Raw genomic sequence first — 17,424 nt, 5'->3', positions numbered from 1 at the left:
AAAATGCTGTGAAAGTCTGCAAACATCAGGTGCTGGGTGAAAGTCTCTGTACTTAAACCTTATATTACAACCTCTTCATCAGAGAAACAATGACAAGGAACACTGCAATGGGAACACAGAAATCTAATGAATACAAAACGTCAACACCACCCTTAGCCCTTTCCCAGGCACAAGTGACCATCAGGATAACCCATTCAAATGAGCAGCATATACAACTTTACAAAGACATAGGTATAGTTCTCTGGTCAGCCCTTATAAATAGCATTTTACATATTAAAATAAATATGTCCACGTTGCCAAAGTACCAAGAGGTTTCTTCGTTATTAAAAAAAAATATGTTACAATATCATTTATATTTCTTGCTTAGTTTAAAAAAGTAATAAAAAAGTCATTTTATAAAATAATATGAATAAATTGAGTACAAGAGTGTCCATCCCTAGCACATGTCCTGGGTCTGTATATTGTGACTCAGCATGAGATGCTAACCTCCAGGAAGTAATGTAATCATTTCTTCACTTCTAGTTGGACAGAAGAAATCCAGTGCTTGCTTTTTTCACCACTTGTAATGAGTCTATGATGTAAAATTCATGGCAAGGGAAGATGTCCCAGATCTGGGGAAGGTTCTCATTGCTGCTATTTATGGCTTTGCTTTGCTACTCCCTGTATCCGACTGCCTTGTGTAACACAGGAAGAGGATGTGACCGGCTGAAACTTAGCCCAGGAGTTTGGAGGGAACAAGTTCCAGCCAAACAGTGTAAGCAAGAAATTGCTGCTTGCCTGGTTTTTTGTTTTTTTTTCTTTCTGTTCTTGACACACCATAAGCGTGCAAGAGTGTGGGAGCATGTGAGTGCACAGGTGTGAGTGTGCATGGGTATGAGCATGCATCTGCCTGCAGAAACGTTAAGGAAGAAGATTAGAAAGTTTGGGAGAAGGGCTGAGAGTCTCTCTCTCCCCTCCTGATCTAATCTCTGCCCCTCTGATGAGCCCTCCCTAGTTACCACTGCTGAGCATCCCCAGGAGTTTACTGGGCTCCAGGCCCTGCTGCTGTGCCATCTTCTGAACATCGAAACCCATGTGCATGAGGAACTGGATCACATTCATCTCCTGCCCTGTGAACTGGTCCCTGATTGTGGGGCACGAGGGGTTGCAGTGAGGCCATGGACAGCTGTCAATCAGGTGAATTGGGCAGCCTTTCAGAGGAGCCTTCCCATTTTTGTTGCTCTCATGGAGGCTCCGATCCCAACAGTGCAGGGCACGGGGTAATGATGTCCCCTTCACCTGGATGTCAGTCCAGTGACTGAAAAGACAAACCATACAGATCACATTAGAGGGGTCCGGCTGCCAGGACAGGTTCATTCCCAAGCTGCATCCCCGTTCACCTCTCACAGGATCTGCACAAGCACTTACTTGCGTGTGATGATCTCGTGGGACAAACAGGCAGGAGCAAAGCTCGCTCTAAAGGAAAAAACAGAAACGTGGATATGTCTTGAAGGACAAAGTAAATCCCACTGAATCAAACCTTCCAGACTAGGGAGAGGGTGGAATTTTGCACAAAAATGAAAAAGGCAAGATTCTTGATGTAGATGAACTAACAGTCACCAAATTTACAACACTCCTTTTTCAGCAGAGGTCTGAGAACACTAGGACACTAGATAAGAATGTCTCTTGGAAACAAATGAGACAGGTTTTTCTCAATGAAACACTTACGTCACATCCTTCAAGGTGTTTCTCAGCTCTCTACCCAAATTCTGGATGTAGAGCCACTGCCCTTCCTGAACAGGCTGGCCAGTTAGGTGTACGTTGTCTACAGTAAGCTGGGCCTCATCGAAGAGCCACTGGACAACAAAGACTGGGCCTAGAAAGACAAAAATTTCAGAAAAGGGATTGCTCCAAGTTAGTTACAGATACAGAGGAAACCCTAAGTCCATTTGATCTCTCTCCTTTGGTACTTACATCGAAGAGTGGGGTAAATCTTATATCCAAAAAAGCAATTCCATTCCTCTCCCTCTTTAAACTGCAGTTTACAGCGTTCAGGAACAATGCCATTCCAATATCTAGAAGACAAAGCAATAACAGAATGGGAGGCACAGGGCAATCCTAACAATGTATCCTCTCCATATCCTAGTTTCTGTTCCGATTAGAATTTCAACTGACAGAACAGCTCTCACAGCAGCACTGTCCCATCAACACATTTTAGAGCATCTACAACTGTACATGTTCTTTCGCACATCTAGACTTTCCATTATTGTCTTTTCCAATAAAATACTTGAAAAACCACTGATGTAGACAATACTCCTTAAGTATCAAAGTGAAGGAACACAGAGGAGGAGGAGATCTTTTCCACACTCTAACCTCTTAAAGTAGTGTACTTTAGAGCATCTGACTGTACCTTATTCCTCTTCTAATGGCTTCTGTTGGAGCACATGTTATGGTATCAATACAGTCGGTTCTGCGATACTGTTTGTTATCTAGGAACCATCCAGAGTCTGCCAAGCCTCGAACCTGAATCCCTTGATAACCCATCTCCTCCAGCTGCTCTGCCACTCGATCCACATTCAGGAGCACTCCTGTCCCTCCAGCACTGCAACAACAACATCAACACTGCATGAACACTGTAACACTGAACCTTCTTCAGCACTGACATGCTATAAAGACCTTCATCTACCCACAAAAGAGCTATCCAACCATTCACCACAAACTTGGTAGACACCACATTATTTCCTGGCTTTGCAAAACTCAGAAATAAAGCTAGTGCTGAGTAATAATCTGGTAGCTCAGAAGTAAAGTCCTGTTGTTACTCTCTTTCCTGGGAGATACATGTGCTCTGTATCATTTCCAAGGGGGTTGGCAGCTCAGAAACTAAAAGCATCTGAAGTGAGACAAATTCACTCCTTGCAACTTCTCTATTACGCTCCCATGTAATATACACTGAGTGTACCAGAGCTTTGTGCAACACAGGATGATCCAGAGCACCTGTGTGAGACAAGTTTGGTTTTTATTTTGGTGTCCTGAAACAATTCACAGGAGGTGTGTGTCTTATGATGTCGGCCAACAGGAACCAGCATTCTTGATGCACAGAAGAACGCAAAGCTTTGTTATCATTTTCTCAGTTTTCTCTTAAGTGGACCAGAAGCTGATGAAGTAATATTGTATCATCCTCTGTTGACCACTTACAGGAGAAAACTGACCAGAGATACAGGGTTTGCTGTGTTAGTGTTACTGTACTCCTAGAAGAAATGTTTCAGGAACTGCTGAGACCTCCTCCCTTAACAGCTTTCTGCTGTGGAAAGCTCTCTTCACCAAACGGAATCTTGTGGATACCTACCTGCTCCCCGCTAGCAGCAACACTTTCGCAGTGCTCAGACCTTTTCCCACCAGCTCCTTTATAACCTCCTGTATGATCAGTGCTCCCATGAAGGCATATTCATCTGGAAGACAGCTCAGTGTCAAAAAAATTCCTTCCTGTCCAGGCTCAGACTTTTACTTCCTCTCCAAAAATGTTTAAGAACCTTCCAAAGGGATTACGAATCTAAACTCAGGCTCATTTTATCCACCTATACCAAATACACCTAACAAGAGGTTCTCCCCCACCCCATACAAAATGTGCTGCCCTGAAAGAGAACAGAGTGAATCGAATACTCAATTACACAAGCACCTTCCTATGACAGTGCTTAGAAATGAGTAAACTTGGAAAAGGAAAACAAGAAGGAAGGTACTGGAGGAACACACATCTTCCTACCACCTGGAACCTCAGTTCCAACTTACTGCTTCCCCGTTTTCCCAATTCATCAAGCCAATTCAGAGAAGCAATGCTTCACAAGATGTTACGCATACACAGACACTGCTTCCTTGGCATCACCGTGGTTGCTGGTGTGTAACTGCTCCAAAGGAACAGCTCCAAGGAGCTGGGATGAGGTGAAAAGGTCCCTTACTGTGACACCACCAGAATGACATCTGATGGTAATGCAGCATGTATTAAGATGAATTATGCTGTTTCCCAAAGAAACCTGCAGACAGCTTTAGCTTGACACATGATGGCTCCTGCCTAAGGCAAAACATCCTTCTGATAAAAGTCTGACACTAAATTCACAGTCCTGCCTCTCAGGTCAGCCATGCAAAAGTTACATGCAACAGTCCATGGTCTCTCAGCTACAGCAATTAATTTGCTGCGTGCTGGAACCTGGAGATTCATCTAAAAGGAATTTTGTTCCTCTAATCCTTACATACTGCATCAGTGTAACATCTCTGCAAGCAGTGGCTCTGAACTATGTCAAAACAGCCTGAGCTAAAGAGATCAGGATGTTTTATCTGGAAGTAGCTTGATATTCTTTCCTGCCCTTCAGCAAGAAAAAGCCTGTTTCTCGTCCACGTGGTTTCACAGAAGTCTGGCCACATCCTTTAATGTGTGATGTCTGGGGCAGCAACGGCCCATCAGCAACACTCACTTTTCTCAGACTTGGAAGAGGCACCACTCCAAACATCACTTGAGCAATATGGGATGAATCTGTAAGAGAGAGCTGTGTGAGTCCGGCTGTGCCTCTGACACGCACAACAGGGTGAGGATGGGGTCACCTAGCTGGAAGAAAATAAAATCCTGGGAAGGGGAAAAGGGAAGAGTTTCTGTCCAATTTGACAACTTACCTTCCTGCACACCAAGTGACAACTATAACTGTCTTGAATTTTCTCCTGAACACTGGTAGTTTTACTGAATTAAATCAATAAATAACGTGTCTTTTATCAATCTAATTGAAGCACTAAGCTCAGTGGATGGAATGATGAACCACGACTTTGCTCTCAGCTATTCTGCCAACACAGTGGATGCCCTGTCACAGGGCAACTCTCTGTGCTTCAGTTTTTCACATGGAAAATGAGAAGAATCTAGTCAGTGCAGTGTAAATGCTGACTGCAACCATTGGAGGTTTTTGCAGGAATTAACTTCTCATGTCTCTGTCTTGCAGAAGATAAATTAACATCCCTTCTGTGTAGATGCATATATAAACTAGTCTCTCTCATTTCTCTTCTTTGAACTAGGAGAGCTGCTCCACATTCTTCTCAAATTGTCAGATGCGTAACACACTATCAGCCCACCGCTCATGACGGATTCAGCACTGCAGCTGTTTGAGAAGGCTCTCTAAGGTATCCCCAGTTTTTCTCCATTAGATCACCCCAAAACTCCAAGGAGATTGAACTTAAGTTTCTCTGGACCTTGTCAGCCCTACATATTAGAGAGTTGAACTGCAGCAAATGAGGAAACACACAATTTCCTTTTCCAAGTATTAGTCTTAACTTGTCTCTGCAGCACTCTTGCTAGCCTAAAAGGCAGGAGATGCTGTTTAAGTATAAAGCTATTTCCCTCCGTTGTCCCTCCTTACACCATGTTTGCATTCCACCAGTGGGGATTTTCTTCTGGCTGAGAGGACAGGATTCCAGTTCCTGCAGATGGGCACAAAGAAACAAGAAACATACAGATGACAGTCTGTGATTTCAGAGGAATCGTGGGAGCCTCATGCAAGACCTCTGACCACACAGAAAACAAACATCCATGATGAAAAACATTGGCAAGGGAAGTGGAAGGAACATTTCTAAATTTGCCCTTAGGCAGATTTGACATTAAGAATTTGATTCGTGCTACAGATGAAGCCTGTCTAGAAGCTTCTTGTAGTACAGAAGAGACCTGTGATGCCTATTTAAGTACCTCCCCAGAATACAAATCCTAGCAGGTAAATTCCAATATACTCAATTAGATGATCTGTGTGAGTGACGGAGGTTTGGCTGCCTAGGAGGCTGCAGCGTGAGAAGAGAGCGAAGAGAGCAGCACCCATTCCCGGCGATGCCTGTGCACCCAAACGCCTGCCCGTGCCCGCGGCACGGGATCTTCACGGGGCAGCAACCAGGCACCTTCCAGGGCGGTGGTGACAGCGGGCGCTACCTCAGCCCGGTCCCAGTCCCTCGGGGTTGCCCAACGGGGTGGAGGGGACGACTTACCCACGCGGGTCGCGGGCCACTCCCGGGAGCTCATCAGCCGCCGCATGGTGTCGTAGCGGGTGTCGCAGTTCTCCCTGTTGAAGCAGTACCACCCTCCTGGCGAGAGGACAGGGGTCAGCCGCCCCGAAGGGCCGGGGGCTCGCGGGCGAGGGACGGCGGCCCGCAGGGGCCGGGGCACCGAGGGCAGCCTCGGGTCGCCGCCCCGCTCGTGGCCGCCGTTGCGGAAGTCGGGGGCGCCGGCGCTCACCTTCCAGGAACAGCAGCCACCGCCGACTGCCTTTGGACTCCTTCAGGTAGTAGCTGCGGGCACAGACAAGGGGCAATGCCTAAGCGGGAGCCGGGCCCGGCCGCAAGGCTCTGGAGCCAGTCGGGCCGGGGCGCCGGGACCACGCCGAGGCGACGGGCGGCGGGCAGGGGCGGCGGCTCTGGCGGCGGCGCCGCTCGCGTCCGCCCGGGGAAACGCCGGGGCCGCCGCCCGGGAGGCGCTCGCTGCACCTGTCGCCGCCGGTGCCACGCGCCGCCGCGCGGTGGCGCCGCAGCCCTCGGGGCCGGGGCCGCGGGGAACGGCGGCGGCCGCGCGGGGCAGCCCCGGGGCGCCTGGAGGGGCCGGCGCGGCGCGGGGACTCACCCGGCCGGGCTGCCGTCGTTGCAGGTGACCGAGGCGTTGTGCAGGAGGTGCAGGCGCAGGTCGTGCGGCAGTGCCTGGGCCGAGCAGGGGTACAGCGACTGCGCCAGGCTCTTGATCTGCGCCATGAAGCTGTCCATGTTGCCCTCCACGGCGGTGAAGTCCAGCGGGAAACTCTCGGCTGCCGCCGCCGCCGCCTCGCCGCGCTCGCGGACCGCCGGGCCTCGCCGCCGCCAGCCCTTCCTGCCCTCGCCGCCGGGCCCGGCGTGCAGCAGCCCCAACAGCAGCAGGAGGTGCACCGCTGCCGTGCCCATCGCCGCCCGCCGCCACCCGCCGCTCGCCGCGGCGGCAGCAGCCAGTCCCCGGCGGCGGGCAGCGCCGCCCGCGCTCCGCCGCGCCCCGCCGCGCCACCCGCGGGGACGGGGGTCGGCGGCGGGCGGAGAGGGTAGCGCCGGCGGCGCGGGCTCGGTGGCGCGGCTGCCGGCACAGGAGCCCACCACCCGCTCCCAGGCGGCGAGCATGACAGAGGGGCACGGAGTGCGCGGGGAGCGCGCCGGGGGCGCCGCCAGCCCGGGCGCCGCGTGGGGCAGCAGCCGGCCAGCCCCCGCCCTGCCCTGCCCTCCGCCCCCTCGGAGCGAGGCGGAGGGAGCGGGGGGTCTGCGCCGCGCCACACCGGCACGGTGGGCCGCTCCGTCGGGGCGCGCCCCGCGCTCGACGGCGACGCCATCGCCGCCCCTGCCGGCGCCGGGGCCGCGGCGGTGGCGGCGGCGCCCGACAGCCTCGCCCGCAGGGCGGCGGGGGGCCCGGGGCGGCCTCTCTCCGGGGTCGGGGGGGCGGTCGGGCCGCCCGAGCGCGAGGCTCCGCACGTGGCAGCCCCCGTGGCGGCGCCCCAGGCCCGCGCCGCGCCCCCCGTCCCGCCCCTCTCCCCCCACAGCCCCGACGGCAGCTCCTCCCCGGCTCCGCGTGGGCGGCACTGCCCGCCCCGCCCCGGGACGTGCCACCGCCGCTTCACCGGCGCAGCTCGGCGCCGCGCCCCCCGATCGCTCTTGTGCGGGATCCCCCACGCTGGCCGGGGGATGGCCCGCGGTGCCGGACTCCGGCCTGGCCCTGGCCCCCAGAGCGCAGCGGGAAGCGGTCGTTTGGTCCCAGACATCGGCGTTCGGTCTGATTAGCTTCCGCGGCTGACCGGGGCCGGCGGCGGGTCGTCCCCGGCCGGAGGATGCTGCTGCCGGGAACAGGAGGGGACGTGGAGGCCCCGGGCGTGCCGGAGTCACGGCAGGCCGGAGGCGGGGGTTCCGGCCCCCTTGCTGCCCCCAGCCGCTGGCGCGGCTTTCCCGGGGGTCGAAGCCTCCGCGCCGTAGAGGCTTCGCCCTGTTGCTCTCGGCAGCTCGCGAGGTTTACCGCCGGCCGCTCTCCCACGGGGCCCGGACGTTTCCAGGAATTGCAAGAAAAATCCTGGAGAAAAAGCCGTGTTGTCACCAGAGTGCCGGTCATCTGAGAGAGGGGAAATTCCTTGGAAATGGCCTTATCGCAGACCTCGGAGTTAAAAACCGGGGAAAAAACAGAGAAAATGCTACGCTTTGAATACTTCATTTAAATACGAAATAGGACAACTCACACTCCTCGACAGCCTTCCAGAAAGGAGCAGGAAGACTGTCTTAACTGGGAAGTATAATCTATCTGGGATCAGAAAAGGTGAAAAGAGTATAATCTTAAAATAGCACGTGGAAGGTTTTTTTGTCAAGCTGGAATTAGGGCTGTCCAACTGCTGCAACTACATTTTTTACCTTACTGTGTTTGGACTTTCTGAATGTAGACTCAGCTCTATGTTTCCTACACACGTAGCATGTGGTTTTGGTTTGCTTGCCATGTTGGGTTTTTTATCTTTCAGTTACTCTTACGTACTCTCAGTTCTTGCTCTGTTCTCACTCAGATTTTTACCTCCAAATGTTATATTTAAGTGCTAATACTGACAACAGTATCTTTGAAGCCAAGAAAAGCTACTCAATTGACTGTGCACCTCCTCAAGTGCACGATATGCACTCCCTGACAGGTTTTTGGTCCCAGCACATTTCTGCATCATTGTATCTTTCTGTACACTGGCCTAAACCTCCCTTCCTCACTGTCCGTGCCAGGTCCAAGCAATGGATCACTGAGACTAGTTACAACAAGTTAAGGAACTCATCAGTTGGCCTGAGCAGAGCTTCATCTGGAAACTGGCTCAGTTAGTGCAAAGTCTGAAGCAGAAAGTCCTCAGAGTGTTCCAGGATCCCTGGAAGATTTGGCATAAACAACTTCAGGACCTCATAGTCCACTAGGTATAGCAAGAAAACAGGAGGGGTAAGATTGCTGAACTCCATCCTTCACAGTAAAGCTGCCGTGCCTCCCATTGCCAGGCTTGCCTTCCTCCTGGTGTCCCTGCTCTTTCTCTCCATGGAGGGCTGAGTTCCTGCACTCTGTAATGCCTTGCTTGGTAACCAGCTGGCTGCAATAAGGGGCAACCAATTCTGATGCACCAGGGAGGAACCTTATGGCAGAGAGGAATGCATGTTAAAGTTGCAGATCTTTGTCCTAAGAAGTGAAGCAAAGAACTTTAAGTTTTGCCTGGCTTGGCTTTACTGAGCCCTCTTCAGCTTTCTGACCTCTGGTTCAGGTCACTCAGGGGAGGGTTCATTCAGAGCACTCCTACTACGCTTCCAAAGTTCAGTAAAATGTTGTATTACTTGTCATGGCCGAGCAAGGGGCTATGAGGAAGAATGTAAGGCTGTAGGTCTGGTATAACAGCCTTTCTAACTTCTAAACATTTAAATCTGGTACCGTTCAACTCCTTGACGTACTGAACTTGAGTGAACATCGAAGTGACACAGATTTTGGAGAATTTTGTAATACTTCAGCAGGAGAGGTTCACTGAGTTTTAATCTTTTGATAAGACCCTCCCTACATTGAATAGATTGGCCTCAGTACAAAAAGAAGCTCAGAGAAAGCGGAAAGAATTGGAGTCCTGCTCCAAGCACTGGAGATTTGGCATTTTTATTGGTAGGAAGGAGGTATGTAGGAGGCAAGCAAGAGACTTGTAGTGATTGGAAATAATGTTAAGGGAGATACAGTTTCCATTTAATACCTTTGAAAGTGAAATGTCCTGCATAATGTGCTCCACTATGTCCCAAGATATGTTCAGTATATTGGACTATCCTATACAAAAGCTTATGAGACAGTTCTGAATTCCCTCGTACCCTGCCAGGACTAAGGCAGTCCCAGCACTTGCCCTTTAGATGTTTCCCAAGGAAACCCAGGAACCAAGAGGGTTACACCTGGGTCCTGTGTAAGGACTCGTACCACAGGTATGGTTCCCCTTCACAGCCACCTCTCATTCCTTATTTGAGCCACTCTGCAGTCCTGGCTCAGACCAAGCTCCCTGGCTCATTGCTTGGGTCTTGTGTTGATCAGAAGTATGTGTGTGGTGTAAGTTACCCCATACAGCACCACTCACCGACAGAATCCTGCTTTTACACAGTCATGCTACTGCTGCCTCCTCTGACCCCGAGGCCAGGGGTTGTAAAGAACTCCAGGAGAGCAGCAGAGCCCTCTTAAAGCCTGAGTACAGATGTCATGTGCTGAGTGATGCTCGGGTAGGAACCACCTCTTGAACATCCCCAGGACACTCTGTGGTCAGTGATGTTGCTACAGGCAGCAGGAAACACTCCAGAATCATTGTTACTGTGATAAGTGGCTTGTTCTGCATCATATTTTGGAGCTCATTACTACATATTTCTAGATGTTCACAGCTAATTTCCTATTAATTTTGAAAGAAGAAAGAAAAAAATAAAAGCAGGTGAGGTTTTGCTGCGTTATGAAGAAGCAAATATGAGTTATTCCCTGTATGCCTGTGACAATGCAGATGCAGACAGTGCCAGGGCTATGTATTGAATGCAAAGCATCAGCTGCCTGAAAAGTGGGATTAGGGAAGATCATTCTGCAGCATGTTCACTGTAATTACCAAAGAAATGCAATTTATGACAAATTTTTGGAGGATGTTTGGCTGGGGCTCACCTGGTAGATTTGCAGGCATCCTCCAGCCTGACAGGGCTCAGGACTTACTGCTTCAGACTTTGCACTAACTGACTAACTGACCAATTTCCAGATGAAGCTCTGGTCAGAGCAGAAATCTGATATAAGGGTGTTTTCAGCCATTCCCAAATGGTTACTCTTTCTTTGTGGCACTTTAATGGACTCCAGGTTGTAGTCACCTCCCCCTTTTCTCTCCTGATGCTTCTAATTTCAGATAAATGTTTGAGATTAGAAGTGGCTCTGGGTATGAAATGTGACCCTTCACCTCCGTGCAACTTTGTGATTATGCCATACCATTAACAACCAGAATCACTTCTAATCCCACAATTTGGAAATGTTCAGATCAAATTACATTGGTGTCTTTTTAACAGGAACAACGTTTCTTTAAGGGAAGTGTCACTTCCAGATGCAAAAAAGGAAACAGCTGCCTGCTTCAGACATCAAATAGGAGCTACACCCATCCAGAAATGAGACCAATTTTGGACTATGAAACTCAAAATGTGTCTTTCAAATTGGAATGGCTGCTCTGCCTGAGCAGGGGGATAGTCACTGCAGTTAACAAAGGCATCTTAATTGCTTCTTCTCCTCCAGAAAAAAGTATTAATTAGTGGAAGAATGGGATATCTTCATTATGTGTGAGATAGTTGCAGAGCTTTGGATCTCTCCCTATTTTAAAGACTAAGAAGTACTTGAATATCATAGATATTTGTTGCACCCTATTTTAGACGAAAGTGTGTCAGCTTTCAGAAAATCTTGCCCTTAAGTCCTTACACCTCTCCATGTATATTTACAGCAAAAGGAATTTGAAAAGGTTGGGAACTGTATATCCTGAACACTGTAGCTCTATAAATATGATGGCAATGATACTGCCCAATGGAATGAACAACACGTAAAGACATTTTAAAGCATTGTTTTAAACATTATTCACCTGGACATCCTTTATTACTATCTCTACATCTCACTGAACAGTTACGGTGTTGGGTGGACTTACGAATCCACATGCATAAGCAAGGGGATGTCTCTCCATCATTAAAATTCTCATTTTCATCCCTTCTCTCACGCTGCTGATATGGTAAACACAAGCAAGTGTAATCTTCTATGAAAGTGTCTTTCCTTGAAAGGATCTTTTTCCTTTTTAAGACAAGCAAACCAGACATTTTTGTGGGTGCTGGGGGTAGAAGTGGAGACTTAAGCTTAACATATAGGATAAATATAGAAGAAGTAGAGAAAAGAGAAAGTATCTGGCGTGTGGTTACAACTTAGGCTAAATAAATTCCAGTGGTTACTCAAACTAAAAGTTTTGGGGTTTGTTTTTTTTTTTTTGGTGGGTTGTTTTGTTTTGTTTTTATGATAGCAAACTAAACAGACTGTCATCGAATCTGAGAGCGCCTTTGATGCAGAGGCTGTGCTGAGACTGAAGAGGAAACCCATAAATGAAATAAAGTCTCTGGGAAATTGTGTGTTGTGAAATGTACGATAATTTCGGTTCCTTGGCTGCAGCCATCTCTCCTGACCAGCTGAGTTTGCAGCACTGACCGCGAGGTTCCAAGTCAACTTTTTTCTCTTTTTGCCAGAAGAAATGGCTTTCAGGGGCAGCAGGATGCTGTGCTTTGTCTGACCAACGGCGCCCCGATTGTGACACTGCCTGGACGCTCCTGAGGCACTGAGAAGGCGCCAGGATGCGCCCCGCTCCCCTGTGAAATGCGGGGTTCGCCAGGGCTGCTATTTGGCCCAGAAGAACCTTCCCAGTACGCGCAGGGATTTTCGGTATCACTGCTCAGGAGAGAGACAGGGATCCACCAGCCCAAGGGATTTCTGGCCACCAGCGCTGCCTGGGGATGCCCGGGCCGGCCGGCCCTCGGTTCGGGGTCCCCGCCTGCGCTGCCGGGCAGGATCCCGGTTCAACGAGAAAATGTTTTATTTCCCTGGAGGAGGTGACTGATGCCGACATCGGAAACCCAAGGGACAACACAAGCGCAGTCAGGCACAGCGGGACGCGTGACTGCTCCCCCTCCCGCTCCCCGCGGAGCTGCGAGACGACGGCGGCTCCGGAGCCGCCCCCACCCCGGCCCAGCGGGCAGGGCCGGGGGTCGCCCCCGCCCAGTGCCGGGGGAGCAGCCCGAGCCGCCCACCGTATGCCCTGTCCAAGGGCCGCTGCTGCCGCCAGCCCCCCCTCGCGCCCAGGAAACCGCACCCGCCGCGGGCGGACCGCTCCGCCCCGGCCTCAGAGCCGCCTGCCCGTCCCGCCGCGGGCCGGCTCCGCCAGGCCGGGACTCGCCCGCAACAGCTCGCTTCCGCAGCCGCCGGGCCGGGGCGGGCCCGCAGCAGGACGGCCCCGGGCCGACTCCGCCCCGACCGTGCGGGGCTGGCACGGCAGCGGAAGATGGCGGCGGCGGGTGGGGGAGGCGCTGCGGTGTCGGTGCTGGCGCCCAGCGGGCGGCGGGTCACGGTGCGGGTGGGGCCCGGCACGGTCCTGCTCCAGGTGGGTCCGCGGCGGGGTGGGGGGTGAGGGGAAGATGGTGGCAGGGCCGCGGGCTGGCTGTGACGCCTCTCTTCTTTCCGCAGGTCCTCGAGGAGGTCTGCAGGAAGCAGGGTGGCAGCCCCGGCGAGTACGGCCTGAAGTGAGTGCCGCCGTGGGGCCGGGGCCGGGCCCCGGTCCGGCTGCCTGCGGCCGTGGGAGAGGCCCCGCCCGCGGCCGCTCTCCGTGCCGGGCCTGGCGCTGCCGGAGCCCGCGCTCCGCCCGCGGGGTGTCCAGGGCCTGGCGGAGTCCGCAGCGGGCGGTGGGGGTGGGTGCGAGGGGTCGGGGCACACACTAAACTCTGTTCAGGTCGGTTCCTCCCGGTGTCCCTATGCCACGTTCCTTTCGCTGCTGGGACAGACGGCGAGGCCCCATGTCGCTGCCATGGGACACCTCATCCAGGTCACAGACCGGCAACGCCTGTCTCCCCTCTTACCTGGGGGTCTGACCCTCTGCTTTTATGGTGTCTTAATTGAGAGGTCATTTATTTGTCATTTGTCTGAATAGCACTAAAAAAGGAGAGTACTTTGGTATTTCACTAGGCTCGGTTATGTAGTCGGTTGCTGTTTATCTCTTTAAAACATTTAAAGGAAGAACATAGATTTGGATATCTTCTCTGTAACCTCTACAAACTGCAGCTGTTCTGGTGTGCAGAAGAGCTTTTGTTGATGGTGCTTTTATATTTACCAATTGTTCATTATTGAATCATTTTTTATGGCTTCTAGTCAGTCTCCTGGGAATTCTCTTGCACAATACCTGAACTTTGTATTGCTCATAGGCTCTGTTCCCCTTCAGGTTTCAGAGGAATGTTTTGGACCTGTCCTTGCAGTGGAGATTTGCTAGGCTGCCCAACAATGCCAAACTGGAGATGGTGCCAGTCACTAACAGAGCAGGAGTTGGAACCACGGTATGTTCATTTATGCAATGTGACCTGATCTGTTCATTTATCAGTTGTGCTGATATGATCCCATCAGATCTAATGAGCAAGGGCACAGGTTGGTGTGGCCATGCTTGTGTCAGAGACCTGCCGAAGACTGGTTGAAGTGCAGTGGAAAATGGTAATTAAGTACCTGAAAGTCTTTGCTTAGAGTCTGCATGAGCATGGGGTACCAGCTGTGCTGGAGGACGGGATGGTTTGGGGAACTGAAAAACTAGTAGTCATGGATAGCTAAGAAGTTAAACATCAGTGATTACTAACTCAGTTCCCTTTCCTAACTTCTGTTTCAGTTGCTGTTGTCCAGCTCTGGATTTTGACTAAATCTCAGACTCTTACAGAATCTTCTTTTACTGCTTTCCTAGCATTGGTGTTCGTGGCGTGTTTACACAGCTTTAGAGCCTTTCATTACATGTTCTGAGTTCAGCAGTGGCCAAATGTCCCTATTTAGTATCATTTGCAAAGGGCTTATGGATGCTGTTTTCTCTAGAAATTATGGCCATGTTTAGGAGTGTAAAAATCTTCTGTACGTATCCCTGTGGCTGGAGGCATAACTTTTCAAGCGATGCATAGATGTTATTGAGTGTGAACTTTTCATGTTGTAAAAATGATGTGTGGTCTTACTTAAGTAGCCTGGGAATGAAAACTTGTCTATCACTAACAGTCATCTTGCTATTTATTAACTTCCTCATAGGGAGTTTCTCAAGTTTCATCGAAGTTGCAGGTCTGTTGGTGCTGATCTCTTAATGTCTGTCAGCCAAGCAGTGTTGGAGGTGTTTGTTATAGGCAGTTGCTCTAACTGGCACAGAGAGAAACTGCTAAGTTGAAAAGTGAACTTTGTGGTGTGAGAAGGCTTTGGAATCTCTGCTCTAGTTCACTGTGTAACGTAGTTTTGGGGGTTGCTGATGTTCATATTTTTCTCTGTAAAACCCCTCTGTTCTTTGTTTTGGCACTAATGCCTTTTTTTCTAACTTTGGGGTAGAAAGACATTTGTGCTTCAAATGACATCTTTACTTAAAAAAATACCACAAACCAGTAGCATCGGCTTAAAATTTTCAGTGAAATGTTGTGGTGGAATGGAGTTTGTCTTCCAGAGAAGAGTGTTTCTCTTGAAATGGTGCAGTGACGACTATCTGACATTTGCATCCAGTTTGGGAGGTACTGAAGGAAAACAGTGATTTTTATTTGTTTTCCCTGAAGTTACATTATGAGAAAGGGCAAGAAGGACTGTGCACTGTAGGAGAGGGGTTATAGTGTGGAATAGTTACTTTAGATCACAAAAGAGAAGAGCTAGTAGAAGCATAAGTTGTTACTATTCAGTTGCAGTTCAGCAGAACAATCTACAGAAGTGAGGCTTCCCTAGGAGTGCTGGCTGCTGTGTCATGGAGGTGAGAAGATGCAGCAAATGCACACGTGAAAAGCAGAGTCTAAACAGAATCCCTGCCCCACAAACTTGAGCAGATTTAAAAAGAATTCCCTGCGACAGGGAGTATGTGTTAAAAAATAGGGAATTTTATAACAGCTAGGTGACTGTGACTGGGGTGTAGTGGCAGTGGTGATGCACTCAGTCATGCTGGCTGGGTGCAGTAATGTTGGGATGAATTTGATTCTGTGTCTTTTGTTATTGTATGTTCTATTAAGATTATGTTTGTAGAAGTAGGTGTGCTTTCCTGTAGTGACAGCAGTTACCCTAGAGACAGAATACAGGTTTTGATAAATCATGAGTTCGTTCAGCAAATCTGATGTTTTAAAAATAGAAAGCTTTTGGATTTGCCTTTGCATGTGGAAAACATTGTTTCCTGTAAGACAGTTCTTTAGTGAAAAATTGAACAAATTCCCTTTGTGATGGCAGGTGATGCAGGAGCACTATCAGTACAGCTCTGGTGTTAAAGTTATCAGCCTCTTGTTTAAATATTTGTAAACTTAGACAATAATTTGCACTGGTCGCTATTATTTTATGTAGCCCCTGGGGTTTTCGAAGAGACTTTTCTAATGGACTGAATAAGACTTTCGTGACATGTTTAGCTTTGAACTGTTGCCCAAAACCTGATGCAACTGGTAGTCTGAATTTCTGGGCTGGTTTCTTACAGAATGGTGATGTCAGCTGTCATCGCTCTGCTGTAGCTGAGAATAATCTAAGGCTTGTCTTCCGTGTAGGAGAAACCATGAGGTTGTGTTAATGGTGGGATGAAACGACATTGTACTGTCGGCTCATTGTTAATTATGCCACTGTTTCCTTTATGTAGAAAAATTCCTGTCTCCAGCAGATCAGCATTTGCAGTCCTGTGAGGACTGGTGGGAGCCAGGGCAGATGACAAACATATTCCTCCATGCAAATCACAGTAGATTGCTGGAATGTGTCTCTATCCCATCTCTCTGTAGCCCCTGCCCTCATGCTTGCACACACATCTTACACTCAGTGAGAGGCTACACTGAGAGTGTTAGGGACACATGAAAACACAGAATGAAAGAAAGTGGCTTTGGCTGTCTTGGGCTAATGTCCTTCTCAGGCTTTGGAATAAGGCCAGTTTTTGTGGACTTCTGAAAACTAAAGTTGACTGGAGAAACCAGGTTCTATCTAGTGGCTACAGGATTTTCTATGATTTTTCTTTAGACACATGAGCTAATTGGGAAAACATTCTGAAAAAGGCAGAATATTCTCTAAAAGGTAAAGATAACACTTAAAGTGTTCTGCCATTCTCTATTGCTTGGTCAGCTGCTAGACTTTTCCCTTGGGACAATCAGGAGTTTGAAGGATCAACCCCAGCATGTGTTCACTTTAGAAATGCCTCGGATTTTTTTCCTTTTTTTTGGGTGGGGGGGAGAGGTCGGGAAGCAATTCTCTGAAGTTTATGTGGCACCTGCTAATGAATGTGGGTATTCGCATTCCAGGTTGGAAAAGACCTGTTAAAATCAGCAGCTGGCTGGCCCTTGCATTTTTCTGCAGGTGTTCAAGAATTTGATAATTTAACATCCAGAATTATCGTTGAGATTTTTTGCTACTTCACTCTTAAATTGTATGTCAAAATTTGGTGGTTAGGAAGCATTAGTGAGTTGCAAATTACAAATGTCATTTCTTTGGACTTGTAACGGTTATTTAGGCCTTCAGTAATGCAGGGATAGATGGGGACTGTGTTCATTGTTTCTGTGTGTGGATGTGCAAGTAAACTGTTTTGTCCCAGGAAAGTTGTTCTGGAAAGGGATGCTGAAGTGGACAAAGCTCTGTGTTGGTGTTTTAGATGGTGCAGCTGCATCAGTCATGTCTGGGTTATTGGAATTTGTTTTATGTAGCTG

General features: G+C 49.7%; 2 protein-coding genes and 1 long non-coding RNA gene across 3 annotated transcripts in view; 2 read left to right on the top strand and 1 right to left on the bottom strand.

Annotated features, from left to right (window-relative positions):
* Window positions 1-107: 107 nt before the first annotated feature.
* Window positions 108-6,939, bottom strand: NOTUM (notum, palmitoleoyl-protein carboxylesterase). The gene is made up of 11 exons (XM_032128666.1): window positions 6,614-6,939; window positions 6,233-6,285; window positions 5,986-6,081; window positions 5,373-5,433; window positions 4,446-4,504; window positions 3,326-3,428; window positions 2,390-2,581; window positions 1,954-2,054; window positions 1,708-1,855; window positions 1,408-1,455; window positions 108-1,297 (listed from the first exon to the last, which is right to left on the bottom strand). Exons 1-11 carry the CDS (start codon window positions 6,922-6,924, stop codon window positions 991-993), a joined length of 1,479 nt encoding a protein of 492 aa, XP_031984557.1. The 5' UTR covers window positions 6,925-6,939; the 3' UTR covers window positions 108-990.
* A 663-nt stretch (window positions 6,940-7,602) lies between these two features.
* LOC116453365 lies at window positions 7,603-12,136 on the top strand. The gene is made up of 2 exons (XR_004243792.1): window positions 7,603-8,305; window positions 11,050-12,136. It is a non-coding gene; the product is annotated as an uncharacterized LOC116453365 (long non-coding RNA).
* A 910-nt stretch (window positions 12,137-13,046) lies between these two features.
* ASPSCR1 (ASPSCR1 tether for SLC2A4, UBX domain containing) overlaps window positions 13,047-17,424 on the top strand; it is a 40,348-nt gene continuing 35,970 nt past the window's right edge. The window contains exons 1-3 of the mRNA XM_032128667.1: window positions 13,047-13,160; window positions 13,244-13,299; window positions 13,992-14,103. Of these exons, the coding sequence (XP_031984558.1) occupies window positions 13,062-13,160; window positions 13,244-13,299; window positions 13,992-14,103 (267 nt within the window). The 5' untranslated portion in view covers window positions 13,047-13,061. The remainder of the gene's footprint in view (window positions 13,161-13,243; window positions 13,300-13,991; window positions 14,104-17,424) is intronic.

Source organism: Corvus moneduloides, chromosome 19 (assembly GCF_009650955.1).
Source record: "Corvus moneduloides isolate bCorMon1 chromosome 19, bCorMon1.pri, whole genome shotgun sequence".
Classification (NCBI taxonomy): domain Eukaryota; kingdom Metazoa; phylum Chordata; class Aves; order Passeriformes; family Corvidae; genus Corvus; species Corvus moneduloides.
The sequence above is the reverse complement of the archived record's forward strand: the minus strand, read 5'-3'. Positions and strand labels throughout refer to the sequence as shown.